The 21,941-nt window shown below is 43.1% G+C and overlaps 1 protein-coding gene across 6 annotated transcripts in view; it reads left to right on the top strand.

Annotated features, from left to right (window-relative positions):
- Nucleotides 1-21,941, top strand: part of THADA (THADA armadillo repeat containing) — a 324,964-nt gene that overhangs the window by 249,778 nt on the left and 53,245 nt on the right. For all 6 annotated transcript variants that reach the window (XM_053890646.1, XM_053890645.1, XM_019465008.2 and 3 more), the window contains 3 exons: nt 18,904-19,283; nt 19,850-19,968; nt 20,302-20,374. In XM_053890646.1, the coding sequence (XP_053746621.1) occupies nt 18,904-19,283; nt 19,850-19,968; nt 20,302-20,374 (572 nt within the window). The remainder of the gene's footprint in view (nt 1-18,903; nt 19,284-19,849; nt 19,969-20,301; nt 20,375-21,941) is intronic.

Below are 21,941 nucleotides of genomic sequence, written 5' to 3'. Positions count from 1 at the left end.
GGAAATCCACTTGATTAAGGATGCTCCTGCCCCTCTGACTGATTCAAAAAAAGGGTCGTTTTTTGTTGTTGTTCATTTACTTCTTTATTCATCAGAAATGACATGTTGGCATCAGACTCATTGAGCACCTGTAACTGGAGATACATATGCATATGATTTGGGCTTGTAAGTAGGCACAGTAGGGTTTGCAGGTATTACAAAGGAAGTGTGTGTGGGATACATTGGAAGCACCAAAGAATGGAAAGTCTTTTTTTTTTTAAGCTTTTAAATTTATTTTGAGAGAGAGAGCACGCACACACAAGTGGGGCTTGAGAGAGAGAGAGAGAGAAAGAGAGAGAGAGGGAGAGAGAGAGAGAATCCCAAGCAGGCTCCATGCTGGCAGCACAGAGCCTGACATGGGACTCGATCCCACGAACTGTGAGATCATGACCTAAATCAAGAGTCGGACACTCAACCAGCTGAGCTACCCAGGCGCCCCTGGAAGGTCATTTTTTTCTTGGGAAGGCGGGGAGACTTCAGTTGAGCTGAATTTTGAGGGTGAGTAGAGATTAACCGCATGGTCAAGGTAAAGGTGGGCATTATAGACAGAAGGAAGACCATGGCCAAAGCCACAGAGACACGAGTCAGCACAGCCTTCCAAGAGCTAGGACAATGACCAGAGTATCAGTTCAAGACCAGGCAGGTGTGACTGGAAGGGAGGCTGCAGAGGCAGGAACTCAATCACGAAGGACCTCGTAGGCCAGTCTGAGGAGCTTGGACTTGACCCTGTAGACAAAAGGAGATTATTGAAGGACGTAAGACAGAGAGTGGCATTGTGTGGTTTTTTAAGACAAGGAGACATTTCCTTCTTTGCCCTCGTCCTCATAGAATTCTTAGGACCCTTATGAACCAAGTTCCTATTGTCGCTGAAAAAGAATGTAACTGAAAATCCATTAATGGAATGTCAGGGGGATTTGTCCAGACCTTGTGATCATCGGCACTGGGGGTCTAGGAGGTGGGAGTGGGGAGCAGAGAACCAGACTGAAGTTAAAGGCAGTACAGTGCTTCAAAACACTTGTCTTAGAATGGCGCCATCATGGGAGTTTCTTTCTCTTATTTTCCATTTTATGAATCTTATACACCATGATTCTATTTTATTCATATGGGTGTATGTACTTGCATTTCAGCAGTAAATGAATCTAACTGAATCTTGAAAGTGCTTAATTATTCCGAAAGAAGTGAAGTAGTATCAGTTTCAGGGAAACTTTTTTTGGTTGGAGGAGGGTCTGTCCATCTCCTCTCAAACACTATTCTGTACGTGACCTTGGAAAGCTATTTCTATCTCTAAAGTGTCTCAGAACCACATTGAGGGGCTGGGGCATAAACAATGAGAAAAACAGTGAGGGGGAAAGGCAGAGAAGACGATTAGAAAAGCTTAAGATAATGATGTGTTTTGTGTGATTCAGACTTTTATCTTCATGCTTCCCCAGCCTTTGAGGTTTCCTCAGCCATTAACTAGGTTTTAAAAATTCCAGATCTGGGGGTTTTGTTTTGAGTTCTAACGTGATTTAAACCCACAAGGACGCTCTGTCCCCTGTATTCTTTTTCCTCTTCTGAATCCATCTGTCATCATTCGTATGCATCAGTTTCCTGCTAGAAAGAAAATTATAGTCTCCAGTTGGAGCTGGGGGGTGAGGAAGAAGAGGACTAACTGCCACAAGCACTTCGGGGTTGCCTTGCAGGCCTGGGCAGGGATGGGAGACAGAGCTTTCATTCTCACTGGAAACCCACCTTCAGTTTTTCCTTCTCAGGTTGGACATTTTCCATCCTCCTTCCACAGAGTATAAGTGATCTCAAAAGGCTGTTTCCCTTCCCCTGAAATGTATATAGGATATCCGGCATACTCTTGTCCTCAGGAAGCATTTTCAATACCCTCTTCCTTATAGGGATCATCGTAATTTTTAAAAAAAAATTTTTTTAACATGTATTTATTATTGAGAGACAGAGAGACACAGAGCGTGAGCAGGGGAGGGGTAGAGGGAGGGGGAGACACAGAATCCGAAGCAGGCTCCAGGCTCCGAGCTGTCAGCACAGAGCTTGACGCGGGTTCAACCGTGAGATCATGACTTGAGCCGAAGTCAGACGCTCAACCGACTGAGCCACCCAGGTGCCCCGGGATCATCATAATTTTTGACCAACAGCTATTGAGTGCCTACCGCCATGCCAAGCACTGTGCCAAGCATTTTGTGTGCATTAGTAAGGGAGGTACTAGTGGTCCTTCGTGTTAGACGTGAGGAAACCTAAGGCACAGAGAAAACCGGCCAAGTGTCTCATGTGTAGTGAGACAGAAGAGCCTGGCTCTCCAGGCATCGACACTGTGGCCCCGCAGCCCAATCGGGGCCAGAATTAGGAAAATCTCTACCTTGGGGAGGAGTGCCCTAGAACCCTGTTGGTTGTTTTGTCTTCCCATTCCTCTTCCTCTCTTGTAGAACCCCCAGGCCTTAGAGAGGGATCCCCTCTATAGGAGTTTCCAGATCATAGGCTTTCATGGGGATTTTCTTGCCTCATTTCTGTCTCTCCTGTGCCAGCAGTATATGCAATAACATGAGAGTGTACCGGGGACACAAGCAGTTACTAGAAAGAGAAAGCTTGACCTCTCCCAGGCAGCCACCTGCCCTTTTTCCCTTCACAAGTGGACCTACGGCCACTACATGAAGCACTTCCCAATTCCAGGCTGCTGGTGACTGCGTTCTGTGTTTCCTTTGTTAGTTGAGATTTATAGTTCAGATCTCATCATTCCGCCAAATGCAATAAACATTTTGTGTTACTAGAATGTAACTTTTATTGTTATTATTTTTCCTCTAAATGCCTTAAAAGTGACCAGCTTATGAGAGTGAAGTCAGAATCCCTAAGTAGTCTAAATGCCAAGTCAATGTGCTTTGTAGATCAATGTAAGATTAGAAGACAGGCTCTCATTTATTACTGCTTGTATTTATATAATGGAAGTTAGGTAATGTAAGCACTCCCAAAGGCCAGCTTAGATGTTGATGATGGTCAAATGCTAAAATCTGTGACAAGTATTCAACAATGCCTTGTATTTGTACCACCTGGAACGTGAATAATATATGTGTGACATGAATAAGTATAAGGTCAATGATTTTTATGACATACTAACTTCCTTTACTTAAGTTCCTGGGAAATATAGCCAAACAATTACAGAGTATAAAAACATTGGCAACTTACAAACACCTGCTTTGATTATTTGGTCTAATTAGGTTAAATTTAACCAATCCCATCTGAACAAATTGAAAACAATTCTTATCTGTTCCCTTGGTCATGCACTTTTATCGGTGTTGGATGCAGATGTGTTTAATATGACACAGTTGGTGCTGTTCTCTCAGCTCTGGGTGGGAGATAAAAGGGAATTGAGAACATATTTTTAAAGTCTTCTGGGGACTTTTTATTTCTGGGCCTACAGCTATGAAATTTCAAGGAAAAAAAACAGGCTTTGTTGTCAATAAATTAGTTGCTTTTCTCCAAAACACTAAACTGTCATCTGAATGGTTGCTTTTGCCAAAAGTATCTTTCCCAGGGAACAGCGAGCTCCTAAAATAAGCAGATGATTCTAGCTGCCTTTCGGAAGTCAGAATAATACAGGATGTGTTATTAGATTGCTAGGTTCATGTGGTGTTTACCCCTCGTTAATTCCAAGCCTTGGTGCTGAGTACATAGGCCCACGGTTCTTAGAATTTTAGAGTTTCGAGACCATTTAATCAGTAGGTGGAACGGAAACTATAGCAATTAAGTGACTTGCCCAAGGTCACACGGCTAGTTAGTGAAATAGTCAAGCTTCCCTGGTTCCTGGTGCAGTGCCCATTTCCATGACCAAAATTAAGAGCCTCGTAGTAGCGTGAGTTGGGCCGAGTGTCTAGACCTGTAACGGAGCTATGTCATGAAACCTTCTTACCCACATTTCCACCCCAAGAGTAAAATACTGTTCAAATGAGCAACTGGGGTCTCAGATCATCTGTGATTTCAGTTTTTCTCTGTGTTCCTATATTGCCCCACTCCAACAGCCCTCATCACAGATAATCTGTGTCCATTAAATTAGTTAAGCAAATTGTTTTTGAAAACTTATTCTGGACACTTCATATAAATGGAATCATACAGCATGTGGCCTTTTGTGTCTGGATTCTTAATGTTTTCAAGGTTCATCCATCTTGGATCATAAATCAACACTGTTCTTTTTTATGGCAGAATAGTATTCCATTGGATCAGTATACCATGTTTTATGTATTCATTAGTTGATGGATTTTTGGGCTGTTATAAACAATACTGTTATGATTCATGGACAAGTGTTTGTGGGGACGTATGGTTTCAGTTCTCTTAGGTATTGATGTAGGAGTAGAATTGCTGGGCCGTATGCCAGCTCTAAGTTGAACTTTTTGAGGAATTGGCAAACTGTTTCCAAAGAGATTGCATCAGTTTACATTCCTCCTACCAGCAACGTATGAGGGTTTCAATTTCTCCACATCCTTGATGGCACTTGTTATCGTCCATCTTTTTTATTATAGCCATCCCAGTGGGCATGAAGCAATATTGCATTGTGCTTTTGATTTGCATTTCCTTTATCAAAGGCTAGTGATGTTGAACATACTCTCTACTGCTAACTGGCCATTTGTTTATCATCTTTAGGGAAATGTCTATTCAGATTCTTTGCCCATTTTTTAAAATTTAATTTATTTTTTTAATTTACATCCAAGTTAGTTAGCATATAGTGCAACAATGATTTCAGTAGATTCCTTAGTGCCCCTTCCCCATTTAGCCCATCCCCCCCTCCCACAACCCCTCCAGTAACCCTCAGTTTGTTCTCCATATTTATGAATCTCTTCTGTTTTGTCTCCCTCCCTGTTTTTATATTATTTTTGCTTCCCTTCCCTTATGTTCACCTGTTTTGTATCTTAAAGTCCTCGTATGAGTGAAGTCATAGGATATTTGTCTTTCTCTGACTAATTTTGCTTAGCTTAATACCCTCTAGTTCCATCCATTTGCCCATTTTTAAATTGGGATATTTGTCTTTTTATTCTTGAGTTGTAAGACTTCTTTATATATATGGATATTAATCCCTTATCAGTTATATGATTTACAAATATTTTCTCTCGTTCTGTGGGTTGTCTTTTCACCTTCTTGATAATGTCCTTTGATGTATAATTTTTAGTTTTGATGACATCTAGTTTATTTTTTCTTTTGTTGCTTGTGCTTTTGACATCAAATCTAAGAAACCATTGCCAAATCCAAAGTCACAGAGATTTGTACCCATGTTTTCTTCTTTCTTCTAAAGACTATATAGTTTTATCTCTTAACATTTAGGTTTCTGATACATTTTGAGTGAATTTTTGTATTTGGTGTGAGGTACAGGTCCAGCGTACCTCAGGATTGCGTGTGGCTATCCATTTATCCCAGCACTATTTGTTGGAAGACTTTCATTATCCTTTCCCCCATTGAATTGTCTGGTACCCTGGTCAAATAATCAATTGACCATAAATATATGAATTTATTTCTGGACTCTCAATTCTATGCTATTGTTCTACATGTCTGTCCTTATGGCAGAACTATACTGTCTTGATTTTCATTGCTTTCTGGTAACTTTTGAAATCAGAATATAAGTCCTCCAACTTTATTCTTCTGTTTCGAGAGTTTTTTGGCTGGGTCCCTTATATTGTCATAAAATTTTAGGAAGTTTGTCTGCTTCTGCAAAAAGGAAAGAAAGACTAGCTAGGGTTTTCATAGGTATTGTGTTAAATCTGTAGGTCAGTTGTCATTACAACAATATTATGTCTTCAGGTATTCAGATCAGAATACAGGGTGTCCTTCCATTTGTTTAGATATTCAGCAATTTCTTTCAGTGACATTTCTTTCATGAACGCCTTTTGTTAAATAATTTATTCCTATGCTATTCTTTTTGATGCTGTTGTAGGTGGAATTATTTTCATAATTTCAATTTTAGGTTATTTGTTGCTACCATATGGAACTATAGTTGATATTTGTATATTAATCTTTTATCCTGCAACCTTACTGAGCTCATTTATTAGAATTTTTGGGGGCTCCTTAGGATTTTCTATATATGAGATCATGTCATGTGCAACATAGTTTTTACTTCTTCCTTTCCAATCTGGATGCCTTTTATTTATTTTTCTTGCCTAATTGCCCTGGCTAGAACCTCCCGTACAGTGTTAAATGGAAATGGCAAGAACAGACATTCTTGTCTTTTTGGGACCTTAAGGAGAGAGCTTTCTTCACCAGTCAGTATGTTGTCAGCTGTGGGTTTTTCATAGATAATCCTTTAACAGGTTGAAGAAGTTTCCTTTATTTCTAGTTTGTTGCGTCTTTTTACTGTGAAAGGGTGTTGGATTTTGTCAAATTCTTTTTCTGTATCTATTGAGATGGATCATGTGTTTTGTTTTTTACTTTTATTAGTATGGTGTGACTCATGACTTTTTATTGCTGAGTAGTATTCCATTATATGTATGTTTTTTTTTATTAAATCACCAGTTGAAATACATGTGGGCATTTCTACTTTTTGGAGATTGTGAAGAATGTGGCTCTGAGCCTTCATGTAGAAGTGTTTCTGTGGGTCATGTTTTTATTCCTGTTAAGTAAAACCTAGGAAGGTGATCACTGGGTTATGATAAGAATTACAAGAAACTGCCAAACTTGTCTTCCAAAGGGGCTTACCACTTTGCATTCCCACCAGCACTATATGAGAGGTCTAGTTGTTCAACATCCTTACCTAGACTTGGTATTATTGTCCCTCTAGTCGTTCTTCTATACATGTATATTTTTGGTAAAATGTCTATTCGAAACTCTTGCATGTTTCTTTTTTAAGTTGAGTTCTCTTATTGAGTCTTAGAGTTCTTTATTCTGAATATAAGTCCTTTATACAAATAGATATTTTCTACCTGTCTGTTGTTTATCTTTTCATTAACAATGTCTTTTGAAGAGCAAACATTTTGAATCTTGATGAAGTCCAATTTATCAATTTTTTCTTTGTTTTATGCTTTTTGTGCCCTAGTAAAGAAGTCTTTATCTATCCCAAAGCCACCAAGATGTTTGCTCATGTTTTCTTCTACAATTTTATATATAAGGTTTTACATTTAGCTCTTTGATTGACATCAACCAGATTTTCACGTATCTCATGAGATAAGGTTGAAGTTCTCTTTTTCATTTCTAGCATACAAAAGGCCAATTGTTCCAACACCATTATTTCTTCAAATATTTTTTCCAGCCCTTTCCCTTTTCCTTCTCTTTCTGGGACTCCACTCAGATGTGTATTAGGTCACTGGAAGTTGTCCCACACATCACTGATGCCCTGGCAGTTTTTTCTATCGGTGTTTCGTTTTTGATAGCTTCTAATTCATGTCTCTAAATTCACTAGTCTTTTCTTTTGCAGTTTTTAATCTGCTGCTAACTCCATCTAGTGTATTTTTTTTATTTCATATATTATCTTGTTCAGCTCTATAAGTTTGATTTGTGTCCTTTTAATATCTTTCATATTTCTCTTCGTTTTCCATGTTTCTCTAGATTCTTGCCCATATGTAGCATGTTTATAGTAGCTGTTATCATATCCTTGTTTCTACTTCCATTATTATTATTGTTACTTTGGGGTCTGTTTTTATTAATATTTCTCCCAGTTATGGGTCATATTTTCCCATTTTTTTGCATGCATATAATTTTTTACTGGTGCCAGACAATATTAATTTTATGTTGTTGAGTGTTGGATTTATTTTATTCCTTTAAAGTGTTGGATTTTAGGGATGCCTATGACTCTTGATCTCAGGATTGTGGGTTCAAGCCCCACTTGGCCATAAAACTTAGTTAAAAAAATTAAAATTAAAAAAAAGTGTTGGACTTTGTTCTGACATATGGTTGTTACTTAGGATCCATTGGGTTGCTTTTGGATCCATTCCAGGGCCTGCTTTTTTTTTTTTTTTTTCCTAGAGAGAGAGGGCATAAGTGAGCAAAGGGGAGGGAGAGAGGGAGAGAAGGAGAAAGAGAGAGAGACATGGGACTCGTGTTTTTACCCAAAGCGGGCGTGGAGCTCACCCAGAGCGGTGCATGAGCTCACAAACTGTGAGAACGTGACCCGAGCCGAAGTCAGATGCTTAACCACGGAGCCCCCAGGTCCCCCAGGGCTTGCTTTTAATAAGCTCTGTTTTGGCCGGTCCAATCTGAAGAGGAGCCTTTAGTTTAATGCAAATGTAGCTCCACTAACAAGAGCTTTCTCGGTCTCTACCTGATGCCCCTTGTACTACAAGGTTTTTCTACTCTAACTGGTGAGAGCATGAACTACCAGGAGCCGAGCTGAGCTTCCAGAATTGTTGGGCCCATGGCTCTCACGGTTCTTTCCGCAGCCTCATGGAGTTTCACCCCTTGTACAAGCACATCGGTGTTCAGTAGAGACTCAGTAGGTTGCCTCTGCAGATCTTTGTTTTTGTACAGATACCTCGTCTTCACTATTCTGACCCACAAATTCCAGCCGCCTCCCCAAACTCAGAGCTTTCATCTTCTCCACTCAGCAAGATCTCTGGGCTCTGGGGCTCCCCTTCTATGGAAATTGCCTCTAGGTAGTAGTCTGGGGCAGTGGTGAGGCTTACCTTGTTTGTTTGGTCTCTGAAGGATCACACTGCCCATATCTAATGTTTATAAACAGTAATTTGTCAAATTTTGTCCAGTTTTCTAGTTGTTTATGGCACAAGGGCAATTCCTGTAACAGTGAAACCTTGGTGGCCTGAAGCAAAAACCACTTGCATCACTTTGTTTTGAAACCTCTTGATGCCTCAACTGTACAATGGGGCTAATATGCTCTGAAGACCGGGGTGATGAAGGTCACATTAAAAAAATATATATGAAAACTTGAAAAGTTATGTCCCAAGAAAGGAAAAAATCCAGTGTTGGAAGAAAAGCAGCTATCAGGGAGGGGGGAAAAAAAAAGAAAGAAAAGAAAAGCAGCTATCAGCAGTTAAACATAGCAAAAACAAAGAAATGCATCATCTCATCCAGAGCAGGAGACAAAGCTTCTGTTGGTCCCATGGCCGGGTACACTTACTCCCAGGCTTACCTCCGTTGCTCATCTGGCAGAATGTACTTAACTTCTCCCTCCGTGATGGGGCTGGATTTCACGCTAAATAGCATAGACTCTGTTGGATCTGCCAGCTCTGCTGTACCTCACAGCATCATTCGTGTGGGTGTTAGTCCGCAGCCCAGTAGTGCCAGAAACTTCTTGAGTCTTAGAGTCAGTTTTTCCCAGAACTGTGAACTGTGGCACCTGCAAGGGACTGAGATAGGTGGTTCTGGCTTCTCTCTTATCCCGGGAGACAAGACAGAGGTAAGCCCCAGTTACTTAAAGGAATCTTCCCAGCTAGCTACCTCCTTTCAAATTGATTTCACACTGTATCTCATTGCCTAAGGGTGGAACAGAAGCCCCAGGTCTTTTGTGGGGAAAAGGCAGATCTAAACAAGGATGTCTAGAGTGTGATGCTAGGGAAATTCCTGATTTCCTAATCTTGTCCTTAGTAGCCAGTCACTGACAAAGAACCAGAAGCGCTGTTTGCTCAGAAGTAATTTTATGTTTGTGTCTTTGGGTTGTCATGTGTTTATCCACAAGTATTTCCTGACTTCCCCCTTGTGTTGGACAGGGGCCGATGGGATGGTGGGTGGAGTCCAGAAGTAAACCTTGGTCCCACCCAATGCCTGATGAGCTCATTTTTAGCCCAAATCCTTTTAGAGATCACTCCCAGAGCAGTCTCCCAAGCACCCTAAGCACAGGGACTAGGTTTTTATTTCCATGGGTTGACAAGATAGTCTTCAGATGGTATTCTCAGAAGCTCATCCTCCTTCCACAGCAGCAGATAAGGAATTCTGTGCTTAAAAAAAAAAATACATGCCTTTGAGAATATGCTGGGGGCAAGGGAAGGAGGGAATATTTTCAAAGGGACGGGTAAACAGGGCATAAAGGGGTTCAGAGACCTGGAAACAGAAGTAGGCAAGAAATAAGCAGCCAGCACCAGTTCATGGTGTTTCTCAAGACAAAGTTAGTCTCCAGATCCTTCCACCAGGTCATTCTACATGTTGGTTAGTGGAGGGGCCCCCGGGGTCAGGATTACAGTGCATTGGGAGGCGCAGAGGATTAAATCCAGGAATGGAATTTCCCTTCGATAAGGAGAAGCCAAGATTTATTAAATCAGTTGATTTGTTGTTGTTGTTGCAGTTCCTATGGTTTCCTTTTCTCCCCAAATATATATATACTTTTTACTGACAAATTGCGCAAGGGGACATTAACATTCACAGAGTGTACAAATTGTCATCTGTGATTATTTTTAGAACCAGTTTGTCAACTGTTTGAGGTAGGAACTTTTGTTGGATCTGACTGCAGATCTCTCTGACCAGAGCTACAATCCTTTGAAATAGAAAACACTGTCCATGTTGCTGTGAATTAAAAATGAAGTCTGCTTTGTATTTGCTCACGCCCAACTTTTCTAAGGAAGCTGGAGATTCTGGGAGAAAGGGGGAGGATCCAAGAAACTTTAGAACAGTTCCATCTGCAAACTTTTCTTGACCTACTGGTATCAGAGAATTCAGAGCCTTTTCAGTATGTGAAAGAGAAATCTATTCATTTGTTCATTCATTCATTCATTCATTTGAGGCAGAGGCAACAGCATGTGCAAGGTCAGGCAAAAGAAAAAAAACTTCTGATTCTTAGTGGCAAGTGACAACCACAGTGACATAATCAGTATCATTGTCATTTACACAATATCGCGGTAAGTGACTTATTCCATAGCAGTGAAACCATTTTTTTCTGTTTGGTTGGCCTTTTCAATCCTGGGGATCCTTCCCCCCTTCATGGGTACCGAAAGCTAGCTACTTAGAAGTAGAACAGGTTTAATGTGATTACCGGGAGTTTGGCGTCCCCTATAACCATCTCTGCTGGGCCAAGGAAGTGCTGTCTTGGGGCCAGCACACTTACTCTTTCTTTTCTATTTTACTTGGGCCAGTTCAACACAAAATCAGGCTATCTGGATTCATGACTTCACAGTGAAGGCCAGGAGCTTTGGCCAAACACTAGATGAAGGGGTTGACTTATGATTAGGGGCCGTGGTGTTCAAAAACAAACACCAGTAAACACTAGTCACACACGAATTCAGCATGGCGGCAAGGTGTTTACACCGCAGGAAGCACAGATGATCTCAGATGGGTGGAGACAGTGGTTCTTAAAATGTGGTTCCTGCATAGCGGCATCAGTATCACCTGGGAATTTGTTAGAACTGTGATCTGGGGGGCCCTGCCCCAGGCCAACTGAGTCAGGAGCTCAGCAAGAGAGCACACTAAAGTCTGAGAACCTCTGGTCTGTGGGAGCAGCACAACCACCCTTCCGGGAATGTGTTTAGTGACTGGGGTGCCAGGTGAAACTGCCTTCTATTTTAATTGTTATTTTCCGATCTGTCTGCTGAGTGCTTAGAGTTAAATTCGCCTAAATTAAATGCTCCTATGGCGAAACTCCACTGTATCCATAATTATGTAGCAATGATATCATCCCATTTTTTTTTCCCAGAAGGTCCTTATTAAAGCTATTTAGATTAACATGCATCTTTTTAAGATTATGTTGATTTTTTTTTTTTTTAAGAAATTTTAACAGATCCATATGAGTAGCTGAAAATCAAAGATGAATGACCCACAGGCCTGCCCTTTGGGGCTAGGCTCCTCCTCTGGGGAGAAGACAGACTTCCCTAAATAATAAGACAGGATTTGTGACATAGGACACTGACTTTCCCTGCTCAGAGTATGTGCTGCAGGGCGCCTGGGTGGCTCAAAGGTCCAACTTCGGCTCAGGTCATGATCTCATGGTTTGTGAGTTTGAGCCCCACATCGGGCTCTCTGCTGTCAGTGTAGAGGCGGCTTTGGTTCCTCTGTCCCCTTCTCTCTCTGCCCAGCCTCTGCGCTCGCTCACTCGCTCTGTCTCCCTCTCTCTCTCAAAAATAAACTAAAAAAAAATATATATATATATATGTGCTGCTTTTAAATCCTCTTTCGGCACCAGGTTGATGTTAGCACCCTACCTTGGTTAGTTAGGGAGTGGCACCTCTGAAATGCAGTTAATTTAGCAATCTCTATTCAGGTTGCAGACATAACACTGAAATCTGCAGCTTGCCAAAGAACCAAGAACTGCTAAGATAACACATCAGAGATTACCAGAGGGAATTGTGTGAATGGACCACTGCGTTCCTTCACACAGACACTTTGCTCGCTGTCCCAAGGGACGCGGCAAAGTCCCTGCGGTTCCCCCAGAGGAGACCTCTGTTAGGGTTGTCATGCTGTCCAAACAGATCAAACTCAGGAAACTGTTACCAGCTTCTCCAAAACTACAGTTCCCTTGTGCTGCACCCTGGTGACGCTTTCATAATAAAACTATAACCAAATGATATTATGGCAAATTTTTCTTAAAGCCAAATGTCTTTAAAGAATTGCCCTTGGGGGGACGCCTGGGTGGCTCAGTCGGTTAAGCCTCCAACTTCAGCTCAGGTCATGATCTCGCGGTCCGTGAGTTCAAGCCCTGCGTCGGGCTCTGTGCTGACCGCTCAGAGCCTGGAGCCTGTTTCGGATTCTGTGTCTCCCTCTCTCTCTGACCCTCCCCCATTCATGCTCTGTCTCCCTCTGTCTCAAAAATAAATAAACATTTTAAAAAATTAAAAAAAAAAAAAAGAATTGCCTTTATGATGCCACCATGGGTTTGCTACCTTTTTCGGTGTTAAGATAGCCTTTCTTTTATGAAATGATGAATAGATGTTAGGTTTTTAACATCCTTCCTTGATGGGGCACCTGGGTGGCTCAGTCGGTTGAGCGTCCGACTTTGGCCCAGGTCATGATCTCACGTCCGTGAGTTCAAGCCCCGCATCGGGCTCTGTGCTGACGGTGCAGAGCCTGGATCCTGTTTTAGATTCTGTGTCTCCCTCTCTCTCTCTGACCCTCCCGCATTCATGCTCTGTCTCTCTCTGTCTCAAAAATAAATAAACGTTAAAAAAAAAAAATTAAAAAAAAAAAAATAACATCCTTCCTTGACAAGATAAAAAGCTGGCAACATATACCAGTCTGTCACATTATTTTTGACATTTTCTCGGTCCTTGGATTCCAAACTTGGGGAATTATTTCCCCATTGAACCAGGACTTAGCACAGCCGGAGGTATTACCCTTCCAAGTGAATCCAGCATTAAGCCGTGCCTTTGAAGGCTAGAAATACACTTGCTCTAAAGAAACAAAAAGTTAATTTCAAAAACAAAATCAAATTGGATGTTTAAAATCAGTCACACATACTTGGGTGACTGCACTGTTGAGAAAATCCAAAGACTTTCCAAATAAGGAGGGCTAGAAAAAACTCCCAATTAATAAGTTTGAAAAAATCATCTAATTTATGAAAAATAAGATGGGGCCATTAAAGGAGGGACTGGACTCTTTCATTGGAACACTTGGCTTTCCAAGAAAGATTGGAAGGGAGAAACCCAAAGCAATCAAAATTGAAATTGCAAACAGAAATGTTATCTTCCAGAGGAGAGAGGTGCTAAACCTCAGACTCAGGCACCCCACCGAAGAACTAACCTCAGTTTTTTGCAGGCTGTGGACAATAGTCACGGACAGAAATGGAAATAAGTACCCTGTGTTGACCTAGGCTCTCAAACGCACTTGGTAGCACAGGACACGAAACCGTGCTTGGCCAGGGAGAGGTCCCAGTTGTGAAAAACATTTGGTGGACTCTGTCTTACCTGCTGTGGGTGCAGAGCTGGTAAAGCAGGAGGTGGCAAGCCTGGAAGAATTACACTAGAGTCACCCAGGTCCCTTTAAAACCAGGCTTGCCCCGGCCATGTAGTTAAGTGCCCCCTGACATAGGTGTTTTTCTAAAGCTCTCCAGGTGAATTGAATGCACTTCCTGGGCCCAGAAGCCACTGGGTCAGAGAGGAAAGCAATACGTACCTCTTCTTTAGTCACTGCAGCTGCTTATGTTAAAGTATTGGTCATCTCTAACTCCAGCCTCCTGTTGCAGCTCGCGACGCCCTCAATGTAGGCCCAGGGGGAGAGGTGGACTGTGGTCCCCATGTAAGTGGGAACCCCATGAGACCGGAGCCTGGTCTTTCTATTTCACCGCTACATCCTGCACCTAAAACAACCTGTACCCCGGGAGCCAGCACTGAGGCCTGCCAGGGGCCTTCATTCCAGCACTTGTTCATTCTTTTGAATTCCTAGTGGTTTCCCTCCTTTGATGTTTTTATTTGTAAGAGAAAAGGGGTGTGGTGAATTCTCTACCCTATAAAGAAGTACTGGGCTGGAATCAGTTGTACTCTGCTTGGGACTGCAAACCCCTGCCTACCCACACATGCATAAACCCTACAGACCCCCTATGAAAGTCGTGTCTCAGGAACATGATTCTCAGCTAGGCTACACAGCAGAATTAGCTGTTGGCTTCTTAAGACTGTAGGTGTCTGCACCCAACTGAAGCCCACTGGATTAGAATAGGCCAGAGTGGGATTCAGGTGTGTGTGGTTTTAATAACCTCTGGTTAAGAACTATCACTTGAGGGCAGTGGTTTTCAAAGCACCTGGCTGGGCAGCATCAGCATCACCTGGGAGTTTATTAGAAAGGCAAACTGCACCTGGGTGGCTCATTCAGTGGCGCTTCCGACACTTGATTTGGGACACTTGATTTCAGTGATTCCAGAGTCGTGGGTCGAGCCCCTCATCAGGCTCTGTACTGAGTGTGCTCTCCTCCACTCGTGCACATGCTCTCTCTCTCACTAAAATTTTTAAAGAATTAAAAAAATAGGGGTGACTATGTGGCTCACTCAGTCGGTTAAGCATAAGACTGGCTCAGGTCATGGTCTTGTGGTTCGTGGATTCGAGCCCTGTTGTCGGTCTCTGTGCTGACAGCTCAGACCCTGGAGCCCACTTTGGATTCTGTGTGTCCCTCTCTCTCTATGCTTCCTCCACTCTCTCTCTCTCTCTCTCTCTCTCTCTCTCTCTCTCTCAAAAAGTAAACAATAATAATAATAATTAATAAATAAAGTTAAAAAAAAATAAAGAAAAGAAATGCAAACTCTCAGCTTCTTCCCCAGAGTTCCTGAATCAGACTTTTGGGGATGAGGCCCAGGTGGCAGTCTGTGGGTTAGCAAGCCCTCCAGGTGATTCTGATGCTCACTCCAGTTTGAGAAACTGTGCTCTAGGTCATCTCTTTGGGTCTTGGTGCACAATGAAGTAGTTAGGAGAAAGTATCTAAATGAATGTCATTTGATAACTCGTAGCTTGTGGTTCTGACCTGACTCCTCCTCGGCTGACACACTAACTCAGCGAACCTATTCTTGGTCTCTCTTTGTCTCTCAACCTCCCCTGGAGCATTTGCCATTTCCACCTCCAGTCAGGCACCTCTGGGCAGCCTTCAGGACCCATCTTAAATGTTGTTTCCTCGTGAAAGATTTTATTTTGTCTCCCCCCCACCCCCGTAGAAAGCAAGTGCCCATCACATTCGTTCTGGTCCTTCATTGACTCATGTACTCTCTTTGCAACCTTGGGCAAGTAACTTAACCTCTCTGTTTCATCATCTGTAAAATGGGAATAATAATAGCACCTACTTCTTCAAATGAGTTAATACTTGTGGAATTAGAATAGTACTCAAGTGTCAATTCTAAAAGTAATTATTATTCCTAGCATTAAATAATGGGTATATAACATTCTATAGTGCATGCCACATAAATGTAGCTTTTCTTGCTAACAATTGTAGAGCTCTAAGCATTTTGCAATTTTTGTAGTTGTCTTTATCTTCCCATTAGTTATAAAGCTTTTTAATAGCAAGTAATTTTTCTTTCTCAATTCTGAATCTCTCTCTCCCAAAGTACGTAGTAAATGCTTATGCTCAGTAAATGCTTATGGAATTGTACTGAACCGCACTGGCAACGTAGGCCAAGAAGTCCCAAAGGAGACCTTCCTAAGCCTGTCCCCCATCTTCCATTTCTTTAGGGCAGTGCCTTCAGTCCTTGGGTTCTTGATGATGTCATCCTTTGTCAAGGCCCTAGAGGAAGCAAGTGGGGCTGGGTGCCTGGCTCTTGAGTCTAGTGAATGATGCACTCTGCTTGGAGTATCTCCCATTCAGATAACAGGTTCGTCTGAAAATTGTCCAGAATGGCCTAGACAGTTCTTCCTGTTTCTTATTATGTTCTAAAGAGCAGATCTCTGAGCCATGTTTCTGACTCCTTGCCAACAAATGAAATTCCTTTTTAAGGCAGTGTTATCCTGAGGCAGCAGTGGGTGGGAAGAGTGAGGAAGTGGCACCTGAAGACCACATGGTGTGGTCTCATCACTAAATTGTAGTGGGATAGGTTTTTAGGCACTGAATAGAGATGGTGGGGCACCTGGGTGGTTCAATTGGTTGAGCATCCAACTTCGGCTCAGATCATGATCTCACGGTTTGTGGGTTCGAGCCCTGCATTGGGCTCTGTGCTGACAACTCAGAGCCTGGAGCCTGCTTCAGATTCTGTGTCTCCCTCTCTCTCTGCCCCTCCCCTGCTCGTGGCTTGTGCGCTACGCTCGCTCTCTCTCTCTCTCTCTCAAAAATGAATAAGCATTGAAAAATTAAAAAAAAAAAAGAAGAAAATAGAGATAGTGATACAGAGGTTGAGGATCCCAACTGTCTGGGGCTTCCCTGCTGCTTTGTAAAGATGGCTGCCCTCCCACTTGAACTCGGACTTCTGCAGACTCTGAGTTAAGAGCAAAGGTGTGTCTGCAACCACAGGCAGCAGTTGGCGGTGGTGTTTTCCGTGGGGCACAGTCATATGGGAGCCTGAGCCCCCACTTTGCCTTTTGGGGCAAACTTCTTTTTGCAGCAATTTGATGTGTAACATGAATATTCTGTATTCTTAATCCCTGGATTATCGCAAGCCTGTAAGGTTTTGCAATATCAAGTAAGTTTTTTCTGTTATCATAATCTTTTATATTTCTGTTATGTTTATGATAGTTTTCTAGAAGTCAGTAGTGTTGACTGAGTTATGAGATACCTAAATTCAGCAAGGCCTTTGATGAAGTCTGTCCTGATGTTCTTGTAGGTAAAATCCCACGCACAGTTAGGTAAATGGTAAAGTTAGGAGGATTTATAAGTGGCTAGTTAATGAATTGGGGAGAGTTTAGAGTAGGTAGGGGACGGGGCTAGGAGCTGCCTGTAACACTCACTGATACCCTCTGCCCTCCACACCGGCCCAGTCCACAGTTTCACTAATTCTTTGCGGCCATTTATGGCATGCTTGTCAAACTGAGGTTTACATAACTTCTGTTGGATGATGAATGTGTTGTGTGAAGCATCTGGGTTCTGGGAGGTACCCAAGACTCCTCCCCCATTCAGTGCCCAGTGCTGCCAATTTGATTCCCTCACTGCTTCTCAAATCCATCTTCCCCTAGCCCTTCCTCACTTTAGGCCCTCATCCCTTCTCTCCTAGATTACTGCCTGACCTTGTCACTTGAAGTAACGCCCCAGTGGCATTCCCTTGCCTCCAGAAGAATGTCCAGGCTCCTTCATGTGGCCCAGGAGGTTCTGCAGGTCCTGGCCACAGTACTTCTCTAGCACCATCTCGAATTCTGTGCTGTAGTGATAGCAGACTGTGGTTCCCCACGTGGTCCATTCTGGTTCATGTTTTTGAACCTTTGCTCTGCTTTGGTGGCTCCAACACATTCTCCCCTCCCTTCCCCTTAAAGACTCATTATCATTTACACCACTGTATTGGAATCACCTAGTCATTCATTTCTCACTCTCAAACTGAACTATAATCTCCTTATGGGCAATGTTCTTATTTTACTTAGCACCCAGTGCATAGTAAGCAGGCAATAAGTGTTTTTTGATCAGAAGTGAGAGTACAAAGAGATCTTGGCACTCTAAAAGGCAGGCCATAAAACTTAACAGGGAGATAAAATTTAACAGGGATTCTACTTGGGTTTAAAACAAACAAACAAAGAAAACAAGTCCTGATCTAAGTACTGAGTACAAGGTGGGAGAAAGATGACTCACCACCCTCAGTAGACCATGTAAAAAAAGAAAGGCTGTGGTTTCAGTTGACTTTAAGATCCACATGAGTCAACAAGTGTGATGTGCCTCCAGTAACCTAGTGTCAGAACAGGGAAAGCCATCGTCCTGTGGGTCATATCATGTGAGAAAATCATGTTCCATTCTACAGGGCCAGACCTCAAGAGGGGTGAAGCATGACCGAAGGAGGGCAGCTAGAATAGCGAGAGAAGGCAAGCCCCACCGTGTGGGGAGTAGCTAAAGGAAGCAAGGGTGTTTTGTGCAGAGAAGACTGGGGCTGTAATGCCTGAAGGGCTCATTGGGAACCACAAAATGCAAAATTAGGCCAGTGAGTAGGAACTCCCAAAAGAACTTGGTGATACTTTGATCTGCTAACAATGGAATAGCCTGTCTTGTGAGCTCCGAGTCACTGTAGAGGTCCATCAGGAGCCTCCAAGGAAAGGTGCTGGAGAGGGAACTGAGCCCCTAAAGGAAGTTTGGACTAGCTGGCCTTTTATCCTGCTCAACTCTGAGGCCTAGTGACTCAAGAGGTTCCTGAGTCCATACCTACTGAATGTTGGGGAGGGGTGCCAGGACCACATCTTCTGATAGCAACATTGTGAATTACCTAAACAGAAATTGCTTCTGGGCAAATGTAGTAAGTTCAGACTTCTGAGCCTACGTGGGCTAGTCACTTATTACATCATTCATGTGAAATCTGTTCAAGAAAGGCATCTGGTAGTGCCACCCCCATGTACCCAGAGCTTTGCAGTGTCCACTGTCCTTTTGTGGAACTTTGAATAAAGTGATAACCTCTTTCCCTTTGCTTTTTTGCTCTTTCAGCTCTGGAGCATCTTGGCTTCTGGGGGGACATCAGAAGGATCATCTCAAGATCAGAGCTGATAACAGGATTCCCCTATACCTTCACAGTGCCAGGCCTGCCCCAGTACCTCCAGAGCCTCACCAAACTAGCCGTCGCTGCAGTGTGGGCAGTGGAGGCCCAGGCTGGAGAGCAGGCAAGGGACATTCCCATATCCTTCTCTCAGCTGTTGGAGTCTTCTTTCCCTGAAGTGCGCCTGCTGACATTAGAAGCCCTGTTGGAAAGGTTTTCAACAGCAGCCTCTGGATTAGGAGAGAAGGGACTGCCACCCTTGCTGTGGAATATGAGAGGGACATTCTTGATGTTGGCCATGAAGGAAAATCACCCAGAATGCTTCTGCAAGGTAAAGTCTCTGTTGTATTCACCATCCCCTCCGCTCCCCACGTTCTTTGGCAAGCTCACCGTAACAAGACTGTGTAGGCACGATTGGGTTTGGCTTCTCCCGCAGCCGCAGGAAGGAGATGCAGTGTCTAGTGGGCAAGAACTCTTCGTATAGTACTTGTCATGGCTTCATGACAGTGGTAATGATGATGGCAATAAGCCAAGATAGAGAATGGGAGTGAGCCACTCTGTGCTCTAAGAAAGACAGCATTGAAAATTGGCTGTAGAATGTGGCAAAGGGTGGTCTTTATTGACATGGCTTTATTCACGGCCACCGAGAAAGCATCATCAAAGGGGAAAGGGCACTGATTAGGAATTGGAGCATCTAGACTCTGATCCCAGGTCACTAAGGTCCCTCGGGTATGTCACTACTCCACCCTGTCTTGGTCTCCCAAAAGTATTAAGGGAGAGATAAGTCAGTGGACCTATTTGAAAGATAGATTCCTATTAACGGTACAAGTGATGATTATTGGGCTTCTGAAGACTTTCTCCTGAGCTTTTTTCCCCCCATGGATCTGACACACACAGATACTGAAAATTCTTCATCGCATGGACCCCAGTGAGTGGCTTCCTGAGACGGAGCATTGTATCCATTTAACCCCAAAGGAGTTCCTGATCTGGACGATGGATATTGCTTCCAATGAAAGGTTTGCGCCTGATACCCCTGTGCAACCTCGGCATCACACGTGGTCCCAGCAGTCAGTTATATAATGAACTTGCGCACAGTCCTGGCCTAAAGGCTCAGGTCCTGTGTTTCTTTCTAAAACTCTACCTAGGAGCATGTTCTAAGCTCAAGTCATAGGATGATGTTAGAGTTTCACATTAATAATCAAAAGGTAATTACTTCTGGAGGCATTTGTATGGTGATGAGCTGAGCATTTCTAGCATTCACAGTGGCATCGATTACAGACTGATGCAAAAACCCATCTGTATATAAAGTAGGTTTGGTTTTATTTTGTGTGTGTTTTGGCTTTTTCTAGGTCTGAAATTCAAAGTGTGGCTCTGAGACTTGCCTCCAAAGTGATTGCCCACTGCATGCAGACGTGTGAGGAGGTAAGGCTGATTCTGCCTCTGGCCTAGGACCTAGGTTTTTGTGCTCACATTTGCGGGGAAGGTGTCAATTAAAGTGAGATGTCTCAGCAAGCAGAACCACTGCTGTATGCACATGTGGCCTCTACCAAATGTTATTCAGGTGGATTTTTCACTTTGGGTATAACTCGTGAAGAATTTTCCACCATTGGCATGTCTTTTCTCTTGTTCTGGGCACGTTTGATTAGAGTCCCTGAGGATAACACAGCCTTATCCCATGGCACACACACACACACACACACACACACACACACACACACACATGCTCAAACCCTTTTTTTTCCCCCTATTTTTCTAGCTAGACTCTTTATTTTAAAAAATGAGTGAGCAAGTCACTAGGATTGCATCCTGGCCAACCGAGCATGACAATACATTGCTAAGGCTTAAATATTCCCCCAAAACATGGCCTAGCTGGCTTTGTATAGAGGGCCAGATGTGCCTCATCTGTCTCCCATGTCCTTTGGGGGAGAGGCAGAACCAAAGTAACTGAAACAACTTCCTGGGAAGATGCCTTAAGACAAATACATGTGTACTTAGGGGTGTACAAGAAAGCTACCACCGTCAGAGAATTATTATTTTTTTAAATGTTTACTTTTGAGAGAGAGAGAGAGAGAGAGAGAGAATGCATGCAGGGGAGGGGCAGAGAGAAAGAGAATCCCAAGCAGCTTCCACACTGTCAGCACAGAGCCTGACACGGAGCTCTCATGAACCGTGAGATCATGACCTGAGCTGAAATCAAGAGTCAGATGCTTAACTGACTGAGCCACCCAGGGCGCCCCTCCATCAGAGAATTATTATAAGTAGAAGGCAGTAGATACTGTAGTAAAAGTACCTGAAGCTCCTGGTTACACATGACCACACCGTGATAGTGGCAGCACAGTTTTACAGGTTCCAGTCCCTTACAGGAGCACTGCCAGAGGTACTTGGAGATCAGAAGATGAACAAGGATGGAGGGACAGTGGCATGAGTGAGAAGGAGGGTTAGATTGTGATATTAAATGCCCTGTTAGAGAGGAGGCTGGAGGATTTCAGAGGAGGAAGGGAGTGTAGGGATGCTAAAGAGAAGACTTCACAGAGGAGGTCACTGAGTTCAGAAGGAACAGAGGGTGAGAGCTAAGTGTGCCAGGAGGCTAAAGCTGGCTGGTCACTAGGAGAAAAGAGCCAAAAAAAGTCAGTGGTGTGTGTTGGGGGCTTGAGTGGGAGAGGTTTGTAGGAAGGGAGAGGATTTACTGGAAAAAAACAAAGCTACATCCCCGAGGGGAATAAAAAACAAGTTCTAAGAAAGTAGTCACAGGGCAGCCTATCACATCTGCCAGAAGACAGTGTTCTCATCTACAGCTGCTTTTAACCAGTTGTCATGTGCATCTCAAAGGCACTTTGTGGTACTTGAATGAAACGATATTTGATGAAAATTGGGAGTTTTCCAGGGACAGAAAAATTAACAAAACCATAGAGAAACACATAAAAGAAGTTCCCAGGAAGACCTGAGTTTCTTTGTACATTGGGAGCCGGCCTGTTCCTCAAGGTCTAAG

Source organism: Panthera pardus, unplaced genomic scaffold, assembly GCF_024362965.1.
Source record: "Panthera pardus isolate Hobbes unplaced genomic scaffold, ASM2436296v1 HiC_scaffold_25, whole genome shotgun sequence".
In the NCBI taxonomy this organism is placed as follows: Eukaryota; Metazoa; Chordata; class Mammalia; order Carnivora; family Felidae; genus Panthera; species Panthera pardus.
This window is presented reverse-complemented; position numbering and strand designations above follow the sequence as displayed.